The 17,386-nt window shown below is 45.2% G+C and overlaps 1 protein-coding gene across 3 annotated transcripts in view; it reads right to left on the reverse strand.

Annotated features, from left to right (window-relative positions):
• Positions 1 to 17,386, reverse strand: part of JMJD1C (jumonji domain containing 1C) — a 223,815-nt gene that overhangs the window by 45,513 nt on the left and 160,916 nt on the right. For all 3 annotated transcript variants that reach the window (XM_040437918.1, XM_040437919.1, XM_040437920.1), the window contains 2 exons: positions 2,665 to 2,770; positions 815 to 939 (listed from right to left, as the gene is read on the reverse strand). In XM_040437918.1, the coding sequence (XP_040293852.1) occupies positions 815 to 939; positions 2,665 to 2,770 (231 nt within the window). The remainder of the gene's footprint in view (positions 1 to 814; positions 940 to 2,664; positions 2,771 to 17,386) is intronic.

Raw genomic sequence — 17,386 nt, forward strand, 5'->3', positions numbered from 1 at the left:
GGGTGAGGCTGCGCGTTCCCGAGATGACCCTAATGAATTCTGGGTAGTTAGGGAGGGAGGTCTTAGCCCCAGGGTGAGGACATCGGCGGCCATCTTGAGAAGATAGTCAGAAAGAAGTCTTGTGAGGAGCGGTTGCTATGGACGGAATCTTATTAAACAAGTGGTATGTGAACACAATAATTAATGATTATGGATTATCACCACAGCAGCACCAACATATATGAAAATTGAATTTTGAGGGAAGATATGACAGTTATCCTTTAATAAAGGGGTATTTCCATCTGGACATCTCCACAGGGTAGGCCATAACTGTCTGATATGTGCTGGTCCCACCTCTCATCTCCGCAGGCTGTTGTCACATTCTACCTAGAGTACAGAGTAATGAGGCATCATTCCCACCAACCCCGCGTGGCGAAAATGAGAGCTACGAATGGCTCCTGTTCTAGGGGACTCAAACTAAACTTTTATCTCATGGATGGCTAACTATCAGAATGTCATACTCAATTTCCCCTGCAGTGGCTGCTGATAGGGATATGCTCGCTTGGCTACACGAGCCGATTTTGCTGGAGCTGCAAGTAGAGGGACCCCAAAATGATCAGATGACTGCACGGCTCTGATGAAACAACCCCTTTAATTATGCAATGAAAGTTGAGGAGCTTATTCTTGAGCGTAAGAAAGATGGATGACTGTCACGTTTAGTAAAATACCAGGTGAAACTTAATCCTAATAGCATTATTAACACGCATAACTTTTATCCTGGTGCAATATGCTCCACATACATACAGTAGGTAGTCATCAGGAATGTTCCACTTACCTGGTCATTCATAACAATCATAGTGCGGGTGAAAAGGTCATGGTGAGTAATTATACCAGTGAACCACTGGGTGGCAGAGTCTTGTCTGTACACCCTCACTCGATAGCCGTTTAAGGAATAAGGTCCTATGAAAAGAACAATGACACATTTAGAGAGTCGGAAATCCATGTCTCAGAAGGTCTCTTGATCGCCTTCCAGCAGTTACATCACCCAGGGCCCTGTTTCCAGATAGTGACACACTTACAGCAGACACGCAAACAAATGCTCAATCTTCACATTCTTCCCGGCTACAAGTCACCATCAATTTTCTTTTTGCCGACTCAGTCAAGACTTAATACTTGGGACGGCATTCAACGTGGGTAATCCCTAATTGTCAGGTCACTTCCCATCATTACAGCAAATCTGAAGGGAGACGTGCCTACAGGTTCAGTGGCTGAAGCCATGCCATTATGGGGTAACTTCTCACTTCTACACACTGAGGCCATTAAGGGGGTTCAGAAATTTAAAATTTGCACAAAATTGTAAAACATAAAAAATAACCATTATTTATTCAGTGCTCCAGTGCTGTTGCCAATTACTCAGCCTTCGTGGCCACCAGCTATTCATCCAGGAATCACCACTGAGGCCAGTGATTGGCTGCAGTGGTCACATGAATGATGCAGGCAACATAATCACTTCAAGACCGGAAGTCAACCACCAGAGAGGTTGCACTAGAGCAGAGGGAGATATCACTCTCTTACTCTTTTATGACGCTTCTATGTATGGCATGTGACCACTTAGGCCTGATGGGGGAGACTGATGGCACTGGGGGGGGACAGGGGGGAGCCTGATGGCACTGGGGGAGGGGGGGGAGCCTGATGGCACTGAGGGGGAAGCCTTATGGCTTTTAATAAAGGAAAATATTCTTTTAATTTGTTTTTTGTTATTAGAGCACTCGATTAAATGTTGGATTAATCGGTAGAACACTCAATTACAAAAATAGTCGATAGCTGCAGCCCTAGTTTGGTGCAAAGAGAGTGTCACCATTGCTCTTGTTGCACCCCAGCTCCACAGCTTGCAGTGGCCAGCCCCTCCCTCGCTGTTTTGATTGACAGGGCCAATGGTAAAACAGTCAGAGAGGGACTGACCACAGGAAAGAGGGAAGCTTGGGTGCAACAAGATAATGGTGTAATTGTGACACCCTCATTGCACCAAAAGCCTAATTTGAATATTATTTATCAATATGAAACCCCTGCACAATCCCTTTAACACGGGAAGACTTTGCAGAAGGAGCACATGCCAAATCAACTTCCACTTTATCAACCCTATATATAACTAACTCCATAAAACAGGCTCATCGGTAGAATAAAGAACTACAGGTAAACCGTTGCCTGTGCTGAGCAAGCTTACCAGTGCAGATTATTTAGATATACAGAGCGGGAAGGTCATAGTAGTGAATAAGGAATGTGCATATAATGGCAACAAGGAGGCTGCTGTACAAGTCAATTATAGAATGTTCTAGTGTAGGGATGTCAAACGTGTGGCCCCAGCTGTTGCAGAACTACAACTTCCATCATGCCTGGACAGCCTACAGTTATCAGGAGGCTGGAGGGCCAAGAGTTTGACGTTGATGTCCTAGTGGAACATCTGGACCTAACCAAAGGCACAGTAGGCCGGTTATGCCCCAAGTTCCATAAGCATCTGTGTGGCTTTGGCTCCCATGTACAATAGCTGCTTCTCCTCTGCATCATCCTTTGGTATCTCCTTATCATTGGCTACTATTTGTTCTCATTTTTGGCACAGCTGTTAATAAGAGTACCATTTGGTGTACGCTCAATCTTCAAGCACCGTAGACAATAGAAAACACTCACCTTGCATAAAAATCTCCTGAACCTTGTGTTCTTTAACCCAGGCTTTCACCTCCTCGTGAAGCTGGGGGTTGTCCCTGAGAACTGGGTTTAGACTGTCAACTTCATCCTATAAATACAAGAAAACCACCAGATTAGTACGCCCGCAGACGCAAAGTGTACACAAGCACGGCACTAAATAGGAGCATGCAGGGCCCGGCTAGGAATCCAGACTCGAGTTCTGTTGTACAAGCCGTGAATTCAGACTGCAGACACCATGTTGGCCAAGAGAGAAAAATGCACTTATTTTTAGCAGTAAGCTTACGATGCCGTCTACTGCATATAGCCCACCGACTAGACGTCCTGAGGAATGCCAGCATGCTACACAGACAACTTTCTCCACATGATGAAAAGTATTTACCTATGTGCCCATCATTCACACCTACTGCCAGAAGCTATGGTGTCACCTTCCAGGAAACAGGCGCATAATGTACTTCAAGGAAATGTACTGTTTTAGGTACACCTTCACAATTTGTTATGGTCGCAATAAATCTAAAATTAAAAATGAAGTCTTGATTAAAAATTTCCAACCATTTTTGCTTTTACAGCTCAAATGCATCTCCATGGTAACAGACAGCAAACTCATGCTATGCGGTGTAATTCCACAGTCTCCTGGTCCCAATACTTTGTTCCGTTTGTACCCTACTTTGTGCTAATATATATTTGGCAGCCTAGCCAGCAGCAGAGCTATATGACTGCAGGATCAGACTACACAGATTTTGCTTGTTGTCTGTTACCATGGAGACACAGTCTAAAAAGGAGCTTTACATACAAAACGGTAGGACATTTTTAGGAACTATTGTGAAGCTTTATTTGTTTTTTGGAACAATACAGAAGTTGTTTGTGAAGATGCATAAATCGGAAATGTAGTGATCAGGACATGGGCTGACGGCAGATCAGCATATCAGTACGTGCACTCATTTTACATTTACATTCTCTTGCTGGAAAACCCCCTTTAGAGGGTAAAACTTCTAAATTCCAGACGCAATTCTGCAATAATAATCCACGTATGCCATCTGGTCCACCACCATGTACATGCAACATACAGATAAGAAGGTGGCATAAGGCCATCATGCATTTCTCTGCATACAAGATCCATGTCACCGCCAGATGATGGCTCGTGATCCGAGGATCCAGGGACCTCTAATGTCTAGACATGATGTAAGTGGCTGCACAAAATTCCACAAAAAAACACCCTGAAAATGTTCAAATGCCTCAAAGTAGGCCAAGAAAACATAGGCATGGTGACTCCTGGCGGTGGAAATTAGATTGTAAGCTTATGTTATTTTTTTTCTTTCTACGTTTAGGTTTTGACCTCTGCTGTTTCATATGGCATCCAAATGTTATACATACAGTAAGGGGAATATTTTAGGGATGGCCAAAACAATTCTGACTATGTGGTTATGTTCACGTGATAGATTTTGAAATCCGCCTACAAAATTCACAGTGGAATCTGCACATATTTATATTTTTCAGCATGTTTTCCGAGCGGTTTTGATGCCTTTTTTTTTTTTAAAAAGAACAATGGGTTTTAACTTCAATACAAGACAGAATGTTCCTGTGTATGGGGCGCTTTTTTTCCAGCTTCCCTTTCATTTCAAATGGGAGAATCGGTGCAGATTCCGTGCCAAGACCGAGCACGATCCCGACTCTCACTGAAATGAATTGGAGGCTGTTTAGAGGCGTTTATTTTGGCGTTATTTTGGCGTGCATTCTGCCATTTGACATTTTTTAGCAGCCCAGAAACATGAATACTTAGACCTCCATAGAAAACCACATACATAGACACATGCCGCACAGACGAATACATGCAGCCCCAGGGTCTAATAGAAAACTCTATGAAAGTTCCCCGGACAAAGGGTATGAAGTGCAGCAAATGGGGAGGATTCATATTTTCTTTATCGGTTACATTACACGTCTTAAAAGGAACGCACGAGAAACTGGTTATGACTATGGAAATAACCGCTGCTTGTGATATCGGTACAGTTCCTGCACATGGCGCGGAGGAGGAGGAGGAGGTGTATTTTTAGCACACTCCTTTACAGCTGCCGTGCCACCTGCCTTTTGATTTTGAGCATACAGTTCTATCATAAAGGGAGGCACTACAATGGGCTCCTATTCCTTGAACAGGATGGCTTTGTCTGAGAAGCCCGGCTTCTCCGAGCGAGCAGAATACTTGTAATGTTCCAGTGCCAGCTTCATTCATTCCTCACTGAAGAGGCACTGCTTGTTCATGAGGCTGCGAGCAGAAATTGGGAGCTTCCAATTTACAAGTCAATAGATTAAGATAAAGGAAATAACCACTGATACACTGTAGGAATCAGTTCATGTACATGTTTGCTACGGTTGGAGATGGGAACCAATACCAGGTGAGAGCTGACAATTAAGAACCAGAAAGTCGCACGAAGGAAGGACTACATTTCCAACATGCACTTATAACCAGTCAAATCGACTCCTAGAGTAGTGTAATGGCCATCTCCATCCAGATACTGCATACGTTAATGCACACTGGGACTGGTTCTTTAAGGGCTGAAACACATGACATCAGCGATTTAGGACACAGTCTATCTGATCACGGGGCCATTGCCGTGTACTCAAATGACACTCATCATCATGCGAGTACACTGCAATAGCTCCAAACTGACTGTATCTTGAATTACTATGATCAGGGAAGCCATGGCGGGCCAGGAGTTGTGGCCGACACACGGACTTGGTTTCCTGGGCTTATCACGGTGGTGTGCATAGGGTCCTTTTTTTTCGTAAACGAGTACATAAGGAGGCCCCGCTATGTACCTCTCTCCTTGTACTGACGGGTATCTCCAGGAGGACAATCTCATTTTGAGCACCTCTGAGGTGGAGACCATACCAGATAATAGCAGTGCACAGATGTTTTCATGGCCGTACACAGGGGGATACAGCCTCATGTGGCATGCTTTCTTCTACCTAGCGTTACACTCAACAGGAAGTGTGAGCCCCAACGGAAAGTGTAGTAAAAAGCCCCCGCGCAGGGTGATCAGCACAGTGTATTCTCAGATCTCCTTGGTGTATCTCTAATATCAGGACCACAATGCTCAGAATCTACACCTACAAGCACATCCGCATCAAAACTGGTGACTTCAGCAGGGGAATTTTTTATTTTTTTAAATAGCCGAATGAAGCTTAAAGGGGACCTGTCACCTCTGCCGAAACGTCCGCTTTAGTAAATACTTGTATTCCCCATAAAACAGGAATTCTGGAGCATCTATTATACCATTCCATGTTGTACCATTCTTCCGTTATACTGCCTATAAATTAATGAATACATTGACAACTGTTGTCCTACCTTTCCTTCTTGTCAAAAGGGCTTGGCCCCTGCACAGTCCGACACTGGTAGCACTGATTGGACTGCATCAGAGCCCCCCCCCTCCCCCAACTGGTATCACCTTGGGATCAATTTATTCATAGATTTCTAAAAGGAAACATAAGGCCACACAGATGCCAGCTGTTTTACCTCCAGGCACATCATCTATGCCAGCACTGTGTAAACCACGCATCCTCTGCCGAGTGCTATGGTAGAACTACAAGTCTAGGCAGGCCTGGTGACATCAGGAAGCCTGCTGCTCATCTAGATTGTATGATAAATATCTGCCTATTGCACAATCGGATACTGACTGGAGAACTGTGAGGGAACCCGTGATGACGACGCCTGAACACTCATCCTGCACTCACACATGATTCAGATGATGAGGCTGACATTTTTACTCACTTCACACTAAAAACAACCACAACCATTAACCCCATAGGGTCCATTGTTTTCCTTAAAGTGCTAGGCCCAATTTTGAAGTTTACAGCCTATCCTACAGATGTTGGTCCTCTGACCATCCACAAATCAGGGGCCCCTGGACACCATCTCTGCCGGTGAAGGGTCTGGCTGGCTGCCACACCTTGGCAGAGAACAGGGACGTGGCCGTGCATGTGTGCAGCTCTCTCCAATCATCTCTGTGAGAGCTAGCGGGCCCCCAAAATCATGACTTATGTGACCGTGAGACAGGCTGCTGGGAAGATCCAGGCTCATATTTATAGGGGTTGTTCGAGATGCTGATATTGATAGCTTATTCTCAAATTGATGGCACAATCCCTAGCATCTCTGTCGAAGAGATAATACCCAGCACAGCCGCTATACAATGGACAGAGTCGTGCTTGGTTAGCTGCGAGGCCGCGGCACTCACTGGCGCACTGCGGTCTCCTAAAAAATACTCATTGGTGGGGGTCCCAGATGTTCTGAGGCTAGGTAATCAAAATCAGAATTCTTGGAAAACCCCTTTAAGTGTATCCTAGATATAGACGGACATTGTTGCATATAAGCGGACTACTGTAAGGACCAGATGCCATGGAGTTCTACTGACCCAAAATTATGTTTTGTCTCTCATTAGGAGGAAATATACTTAAAGGGGTTTTCCAGGAGTTCAATACTGATGACCTTATCCTCAGGATATGTCATGGATATCTGATAGTTGGGGGTTTGACTCCCGGCACCCACACTGATCAGCTGTTTGAAGAGGCCACAGTGCTCCTCCTCGGCCAGTAACACAGTAATACTCATAGATCATATAGCCTAGCAGCTCAGTCCCATTCAAGTGAATGAGCCTGAGCTGCAATACCATGGATAGCCACAATACAATGCACGGTGCTGTGCTTGGTATGCTGTAAGAAGGGCTGCAGTGATTGGACCCCCACCGATCAGATATTGATGACCTATGGTGATGCTAGAACAGCAACATTGAACTCCTGGTAAACCCCTTTAAATAGATGGTAGATTTTACATGTGATAGCACACTGGTAGTTTTCCACTGCTGTACTCGCAGCTCTCTGCTTAACGACCCGGTACACCTCTGCTTGCCGTGAACTCGGCTGACCCTGTACAAGGAAGCGCTTACCTGTGTAAACGGTGACTTGTTAAGCGCACACAGCAGAACATGTCCAATAAAAGTCGAGAGGAAGCGAAGAGTCTGGCTCCAGCGAAAACACCAGCTCTGGCTTTCTGAAGAGTTGCTACCTGTCACCTGCATAATTGGAAGTGATTACAGGTGATGTAGTTATTCGCTAATGTGTCAGATGAAACCGATGCAACAGGTCCGAGGCACACCTACACCACGGGCTGGGTGTGCGTCGTCTCCAGCAGGGCGTACAGGCAGAGCTTTGACTGTCAACTGACACGCATCTTCCCGGACTTCCTACACTGTAACCAGCAGACGCACCGCGCAGTATGTCTACAACAACACGACCGGAACGGGCGCGGATACAGAGGGGCCACAAAACATACAGCTATAAACTGTGTGCTGTCTGCATCCGTGCCACAAATTATAGAACGTGTCCTATACTTGTCCGTTTTGAGGATAAGAATAGGCATTTTGACAATGGGGCCTGTGAAAAGTGCAGGATGCACAACCTCATTTTGCGGTGTGCAGTCCGCAAAACGGATATGGCCATGTGAATGTAGCCTAATGTGTATGGGGACAGATAGACGAGGCTGAGGCGGAACGGGTGCATTTCAATTTAACACCTCGTTCTATTGTTTAACTGAAATTTCATCCGGATCAGCCAACTATCGAACTAAATACGCATGCTCGGCTGAGCCAAACGTACGAGTATATGGAGAAAGATAGCCGTAAGGGCCCTGTCAGACTACACAATATTCAAGCCAGTTATTGGGAATGCTCACTCCCAATAATGGCCCATATAAATCGAGAAGTCACTCAGATGATAAATAAGCAAATGCTCGTTTGACGACTGATGGGCATCTTTCATCAAGATACCAGAGGCTGATAATCGGCAGCACATCTGCCTGTGTAATCAGGGATGTGCTGCCGATAATCAATAGAAGTGAATGTGGGAGGAATAATCGTGATAGCGATCCTTCCTTCCACATTCAGGTGGTATTAGCCAATGTAATCAGACCGATGCAAACGAGCACTGATGGATGTGTTGTCATGCAATAGAGCTCGAATTGCCCGATTACCAGGAGGCAAAATTGCACTAAGCCTAGCGATGGTTGGTATCGCGTGTCTAGACACCTTACTACTCTTTACAACTGTCTTTTGCCACAATTGACCAACTGCAGGCCACGAAAACTGACAATATTATGTGCAGTTTGGGCGTCAATCTCAGGATTGGACGGAAAACTAAGACCACCACATGCTACAGCACTCAAAAAAATAAATAAAGGATTTTTCGTGGCGTTTTCTTTGACTTGACTTAAGTCAAAAACGAAGGGGACACAGATTTGCTTTCATTGGCATATGCAATTGTTTTAATCAAAAATTTTATTGATAGGAGATACTAGACATGTACAAATAACAGATGAGTAACCAACTTAAAAAAAATGTAAGGGGCCACAAAATATAGATTGACTCAAATGCAGGGGAAAAAAGCATGTAAGGCTACTTTCACACTTGCGGCAGGACAGATCCGACAGGCTGGTCACCATGTCGGATCCGTCCTTCCGCTATTTCGCCGTGCCGCCGCTCCGTCCCCATTGACTATAATGGGGACGGGGGCGGAGCTCCGGCGCAGCACGGCGAAAGCCACTGGACTAAAAAGTCCTGCATGTCCGACTTTTGCCGTGCACGCACCCGAGCTCCGCCCCCGTCCCCATTATAGTCAATGGGGACGGAGCGGCGGTCCGGCGGCACGGCGAAATAGCGGAAGGACGGATCAGACATGGTGACCAGCCTGTCGGATCCGTCCTGCCGCAAGTGTGAAAGTACCCCAATTAAAAATCTGACATCTCTCCCAACATGTCCGTCAATATAAAAATCCAGTAAGGTCCCTTTAAAACCGACCAATGAAACTAAGAGGCAATGATGAAGCCACAGGCAGATTGCACAACTTTCTTTACCTGCAAAGCTGTCCTATGGCCTTCACACCATTAGGAGACGCGATAGCAGTGAACCTTCACCATATCAGTCCTTTATGACTTGTGTAGATTATTTAGGCGGCCAGCAGTGCTCAGTAATGGACATTCCACACAAAGCTACATCAGCAACGTGACACCATGAAAGCTCCTGATAGCGGGTTATCCGCCTCCATACAGTGACAGCCGCATGAGTGTCAACACAACAGCAGGTGCACCATGAACCCTCCGAACAGACTGGAGGCGTGAAACAGCTGTGAGGCTTCACTGAACCTGTTCCTCAACCGTCAGAGCCGGTATATAGCACGCAGCTTCAGTCATGAAGCATGTATGCTTCTATTATAGACGGGGGGAGGAGTGGTGGGGTTCTCAATGAGAAGATCCAGCTGGTGTAGACTTTTACAAGCAACGTTCAGAGAAAGGTTTCCTAGCAAGGTCCCACTAAAAGAAATAGACAGTTCACCACCCCTCCGTTTGGGAATTCGGTGAAGTTGACACCCCAGTGGGTAAGGTTGTTATAGGCTGGTTTTGCATTTAAAGGTTCATATTACAGCTGCAACACAAAGACCTACCAAGGGTCTACTGAACCAAAACTTGAGACCATTAGAAGGTTCTTTGGTGATTGATGTTCGGCTCCATAATGTGGACGTCTTGACCGCAGATCTAGTAACCTGAACTAACACTATCACAAGCTCGGATGCCACAAGTTGAGGTCGACAGAAACACAGTTGGGCCAGGATCTGAGCCACTAAAAATGGGAGCAAAAAAGTATCGGCTTTGCACTCGTGAAAATAGCCTAAGCCTGGCCATACAATTTTGAGAGTTTTTGGTCGATAGTTTGAGCATGAGCGTGTATGTGTAGTGAAAATAGAAAAAACTGTTGCCGGCCACAAAGAACAAAAAGTCTAGTCAGCTGAAACCCAACTGCCTGATCCTGACCGTCTGAGACATCTGCTTTTGGTGAAGAGTCAGGTGGCCTCCATACAAATTACATATTATGGGGGGTTCTTGAGTGAGGTGTGCAAATGAATATTTTTTTCATACAAGACAGAAGGATGGCGCTTCATACATCTTTCCTGTTGACTGGACGGTGCAAAACGCAGCGGACAGTTCTAGTCCTAGAATTCGATATCTCCGTATGGTAATACTGAAGACAATTCTTCGGTGTCTTCATGCATGGTCCACAGTGACTCTACAGTCTACACCAATGCTCTAGAGACCCTGACAATAACAGAAATAGCAGAACTAAATGGTAACCAGCTAGGGAGATTTTGGAAACACGTTTTGCACAGACTGGGGGTGCAGCGAGACGCAACCTTTACCTATTGGCTCATGTAATGTCTTAGGGCCGCCTTTGTTTGCGTGACAATTCACACAGGGCTTTTACATGTTTATCCAGCAACTTCAGTTTAGATTATTATTATTTTTTTTACATGTCTTCTAGCAGATAAACCAGAAGGCTCAATAACCAAGTGGTACACAAGTGGTGGCATGTAATTCTATCAGTCATTATCTGCTGCAAGTGCCAGCGACTCCAAAACGGAGCCGCGTCCTTTACTAGCACTTTCACAAGAGGATTTACAGAAAGAGGTTTTTCTACAACTGGACCGGTCAACGACTGCAGCGTGCTTCACGACTTATTACACAACTCGGCTGACGTGTTCAGCATTTTATTGGGAGGTTTAGGCCTCTGTCACACGAGCGTGATGGATTAGTTCTGGATGTGTTCAGTGGAACTCGCACCATTTTGCAAGCAAGTTCTGTCAGTTTTGTCTGCAATTGCGTTCAGTTTTTTCCGTGCGGATGCAATGCGTTTTGATGCATTTTTCATGCGCGTGATAAAAAACTGAAGGTTTACAAACATCTCCTAGCAACCAGTGAAAAACGCATTGCATCCGCACTTTCTTCCCGATGCAATGCGTTTTTCACTGAAGCCCCATTCACTTGGGGCCAGGGCTGCATGAAAAACGGAGACTATAGAACATGCTGCGTTTTTGACGCAATGCAAAACTGATGCGTGAAAAAAAAAAGCGCTCATGTACACAAACTCACCGAAACGAATGGGTCAGGATTCAGTGCGGATGCTGTGCGTTTACGTCACGCATTGCACTCACGCGGAAAACTCTCTCGTGTGAAAGGGGCCTTGTAGAAGCGTTGTGCACCTGGGTAAGAGTAAAACCTAAGAAGGGAGGATAATGCCAGGACGGGCACATGTCCTTGTTTTCAAGCCGACATCATATTCAAGACGCACACAGAATTATTCTGAATATTTTATCATAACTGTTCCAATTAGACATCCCTACAGCTGAATATAAATTATGAAATGTCAACATATGCCACCGAGGTCTCCTAATCCAGGAAACAGGGCTCACAGATGTTGGATTCTGAAGGAACACTAAACCACAAAATGAGCTATACAAGTGAACACGAGGTAACCTTGCCCCATAGTGTCTGCATGCAGAAAATGCTACAGATTGGTAGGCTAGAAGAAATTCTGTAGAACGTGCAGGGGATAATCTCCTGCTCATTGCTTCCACCACTGACTGGTGGAAGACTGAAGGGGGCGAGGATTAACTATAGGCCAGGCTCCGAAATTTGATGACCTATGGTCAGGATAGGCCATTAATAACTGACCCTCACCGATCAGCTATTCCCCGCACCCTCCGTCACTGGAGGATATATGAATGGAGCGGGAACTACAACTCTGTTCAAAGTTTAGTGCTTGTGCCGGGTTACTGCGGCTCATCTCCGTCTAAGTCAATGGTAGCCGAGCTGCAGTACCCAGCACGGCCACTACACTTTGAATGGAGCTGTGCTTTCTGTTCCAAATGCTTACTCCAGTGCTGGAGGCTACAGGGAACAGCTCAGCGGTGAGGGTGCAGGGTGTCACACCCTCACTGATGTGATATTAATGACATATCCTTAAGATAGGTCATCAATACTAGCCTGGAAAACAACTTTAATGGTCTTTTTGTCCTGCAGCAGACCGAGCATAAAAGAGGCGGCTCCTGCTGCAGCCAGTTGTCTTAGGCCTCTTTCACGCTACGTTTTTTTTTTTTTTTCCGTTTTGCGGGCCGTTTTTTGCATTCCGTATACGGAACTCATTCATTTCAATGGTTCCACAAAAAAAACGGAATGTAGTCAGTATGCATTCCGTTTCTGTATTTCCGTTCCGTTGAAAGATAGAACATGTCCTATTATTGCCCGCAAATCACATTCCGTGGCTCCATTCAAGTCAATGGGTCCGCAAAAAATACGCAACACATACGGAAATGCATCCGTATGTCTTCCATATCCGTTCCGTTTTTGCGGAACCATCTATTGAAAATGTTATGCCCAGCCCAATTTTTTTCTGTGTAATTACTGTATACTGTATATGCCATACGGAAAAATGGAACGGAAACACAATGGAAACAAAAAAAAAAAACGGAACGGACCCGTGAAAAACTGACCGCAAAACACTGAAATAGCCATACGGTAGTGTGAAAGAGGCCTCACAGTCAGACATAGGACAGTGAGAAGGGGGATAGGGGACATGAGGGGGAGAAAGTACAGTATAGACTGACGCTGCCATATTCGCCCATGTGCAAGAGCCCTAACAGTGTGTACCAAAATTCTCAAGCATTATACTCGCAATCTCGAAAGACCAAGCAGACAACTAGAACGAAAATCTTATTATAGAGCAGAAGGTAAGAAGAATGGCATGGATCCCTCCCCCCCCCCCCCCCCCCCCCACCCCAGACAGGAGAATATATCTAAATAGGCAACGAGTCCTCATCACATGTAACTGTAAGAGAACCACAGTCCGTATAATGGAGGTGACATAGGTGAAAACTGTGCCTTTTACAAAAAAAATTAAGCTCCTTTTCCTGAACATACAGATCCCAGGCCTTTCTAGTCATGCAGGGTTGTAAGGAGTTAATATTCATAGGTTTACAACCATCACAGGACTAGTCGATCAACACACGAAAAAAAACAAAAAAAAAAAACCCCGCTCCTGGCTCTTTAAGGAGGCAGAAATCTTGACGAAATCTTTCCTTCTTTCCTCCTCCAGCCCCCCCACTACTTGTTCTAGGAACAGTGAGAGGGGGACATAAATAAATGAATACCGACCAGTGTTTTATGAAACATGACTAGGGTTTGGGTGGAATGACTTGAAGTTCCCAGCAGATGTCTGGCCAGGGATCAGGATTCAGAGCACACACTTGGAACATTTCGGCTGCAGCTACTACACACATCCATTCCACGTAATTATAGCTGTGGGGGACGTTCTCACAGCGCTCTGCGGGAGACTGAAAACAGACCCCATGAAGGCTAGAGAACATTACGTATGAACGTATGCGTGCCTGCATGAACAAATAGACCTACATGTGCCTAATGCAGCCATGATGTGGCAAGTCCCGAAACAGGTCTGTGTCCACGACCTGACTGAGAAGGCCACAGAATAATTTCCATATATGCCAATTATATAGTCACCAGTGTATAATGGAATTACTCTTATGAACTGTGTTAAAGGTTGACTTGGCTTAAGTAGACTGCAATTTTTAGCACCCATGCCCACGTAAAATACAGGGCCCAGGAAGCAGAGACGTGGACTTGATAGACCGTCCTCACATGGTGGTCCCCTGCACCGCTGATGGTGTGACATGAGAAGGAATGGGGACACTGCGTCATGGGACAAGCTGCAGTATCGGGGACAGTGGCACGTGCAAGATGCAGGAGTTTTGCTGCCCCTTGACTGGTTGTCATTGGAGGGGATCCTGGAGGGCAGATGTCCACCAAACACTGACAGCCTGGAGAACCCTACAGAACAGGAATATCAAACTTGTGGCCTCCAGCTGTTGCAAATCTACTATTCCCACCCAGCATACCCGATAGCTATGGGCTGTCTGGGCATGATGGAAGTTTTAGTTTTGCAGCATCTGGAGGGCCACAAGTTTAACATCCCTGCTATAGAAGGTTAATCAAACACTACTGGCTCTTGATACTGTGCATATTAATGACTACATGTCTAATTAAAAATTAGACATATGAAGAGCTTTCCCTTAGACAGGGATAAAGGCTACTTTGCAACTAATTTTGGTGCCCAGTACATCTAAAAAACAAAGCAATATTGCATTAGATTTTAAGTATAAAATGTCCTACTGTATTGTGTGTACAGCTCCTAAACCGACCACGCACCTCCATGGTAATAGACCGCCATCCCTCCCTACCTAGTCTAACCCTGCAATCTTGTAGCTTCATCCTTTCTTCCATTTGCCCCCTACGTTGTGTTAAAATACATTTGACAGGTTACACAGAAGTAGAGAACAGATAGATGGGAATATCTGCAGGACCAGACTACACAGAGTCTGTTTGCCGTCTGTTACCGCGGAGACACAATTCACAGAGGAGCTGTAGTAAGAGGAAATCTGTCATTAACACCCACTGCAAAGCTGCTTCATTTGTTGTTATATGCATTGAGAAAATGAAAAAAATGTTGACGAAGGAGGACCTAACATATTTTTTTTTTTAAATGCAAATAAACAGGGAAAGGGTGAATATTAGAAATGCATAAAAAAAGGTTTGCACCATTTCTTTTCAGATACAATACACCATAGTCCTAGTTAGCAACAGGTTCAAGCTCTGAACGGCAATTTAAAGCCCTACTCATCATCCACTTGTAGGGACTGTCACATGAGACCAGTCTCAATGAGACACACACTGATCCCACACGACTCTATTAACACGATGTCGGAGCACCTGCTACCAGTCTCGTGTATCACTCCAGATGCCATAGCCATGTCCATGCCAGGGAAAAAATACACAAAGACCACACATACCAAGAAGAGCGAGCCAGTTCTTGTTTTGTGGCGATGCGGGTCCAGGTCCACTTGTGTACCACTACTGGACAACAATATTCACTGTCTGGCTGATGTTCCTAGAGAGTACAAAGGGGCCCCCACACAAACAGCTGTCAGCTATCCCTCCTATTTGGAAGACACCTTTGGCAGTTTACCTCCAGAGAGGACAGAAGGATCAGGCATTGAAATTTCACAAGCCCGATCCTTTTCTCCAATGACATGATCTGCCAGTGGAGACAATTGTCCACCGACAACAGACTAAAAGCCATTTTACTGGTCCAGACAATTGTCGGGAACAAACCAAATGTTGCAGATAATTGCCTCATCATGGGTGGGGGGATGGGGATGAATAATTGCCAGTGGGATTGATCGTCCCCATACAGATTCATGCTTGCCGCCAGCAGATCCCTGTTTACACAGGGTGAGGAAGAATTTGTGCGTCACATAGAAGATCCTATGCCTTTTCAGGTCCATCGGGTGACGGGCAGCAAATTAACACAGGGCAATTATTGGGAATGAGAGCTCACACAAATGATCAACTGATAATCACCCCCTGATGACTATTCTTGGCCTTAATGAGCACGTGGGCCAAGTGTGCAAAATTATCTCATCTTTATAGTGAGACGTATTCATCTATGGCTTAGACAAGATTGGAGATTTAAATTTTTTTGTTTTTTTATTCTCTTTCTGTTTTCGTATCACGGACAAGGGTAGGACTGATCTATTGAAAGGCCTTATGAGAACTCGGCTGAGTGTATTTGCTTTTGGCTCACTGGGCTTCTAAGGTGTATAACCTGTTCTAGTACAGGGCCTTCTAGGGTGGAAATACAGTAAGTGCTTCGGCAGTATATAAACTGGTCACCTGCCCCTCCTGGGGTTCTACATCTGTCTCACTTTATCAATGGTTAACACTTGCAGGAATGGGGTCCTGAACGCTGATCCCACCCCAGAAACGATGGAATAGGTTAATTGGCTATATATGAATCTGATGGTGGTTCCATTGTGAGACCCACTGGGACAGACATTGATGATCTAATTACCACGTTGTGGAATATACCGTATTATAAGAAGAAAAAAAAAAAAAAAAGATTACCGCCACTACAAAATGATGTGGCGGATCTACAGCAATGAAATTTACTATGCAAGTCACTGCTTTCGTCTAAGTCAGACGCATAGGAGTACATAATGTCAGTCACCCGGGGGGTAGGCGTGCTTTCCAACCAAATGTCCCCTTAATGACGGCAACAGAGAATTCACAACGTCTTCAGCTCATAAACATCAGAATTACAAGGAGCTCGTAAAGACTTTCCCTAAAAGTGAACACTAGATATTACAGATTAAAACATGGATCCAGCTCAAAAAGTAATGAAAACATAACACAGAGATGTTCCTTCTGCTTGCTGTTTTTAGATTACCCTGTGGGCCCCCAGTCATGTGTCATGTAGGAGGTCTGCCAAATACTTGTGCCGTCACATGTTCTCTAAAGTGACACTTTCACCCTCTATATTTAGTGTCTCAACCAGATTAATAATTCACAGGTTCCTACGTCTACAGGCCTCTCCTCCGCTGCAGATTACTCATTAATCTTTTAGGATAGACCTACAAGTGAGGACACCGCACGCCCGGCCTCAACAACAACAACAATATAAGCCGAGGACATCCAAGCAACATGATACATACGTTGCAAGACCAGACTCTATGCTGTTCCAGGTTCCTTCCAAAAACAGCGCCACGCCTGTCCACGGGTTGTGTGTGGTATTATATCCAACCCCAATCACTTCAATGGAGTCGAGCTGCCGTACCAGACACAAAACCATGGAAGGATGTGGAGCTGTTTTTGAATAAAGCAGTTTTTCTAATCATGGAAAACCCCTTTAAAGGGTTCATCTGTTTTTGGTGTTTATCTCATCTCGCCCCCAGTGGGGAGTCTTACAAGAATTGCATCACCTTA

This window comes from Bufo bufo, chromosome 6, assembly GCF_905171765.1.
Source record: "Bufo bufo chromosome 6, aBufBuf1.1, whole genome shotgun sequence".
Taxonomy (NCBI): domain Eukaryota; kingdom Metazoa; phylum Chordata; class Amphibia; order Anura; family Bufonidae; genus Bufo; species Bufo bufo.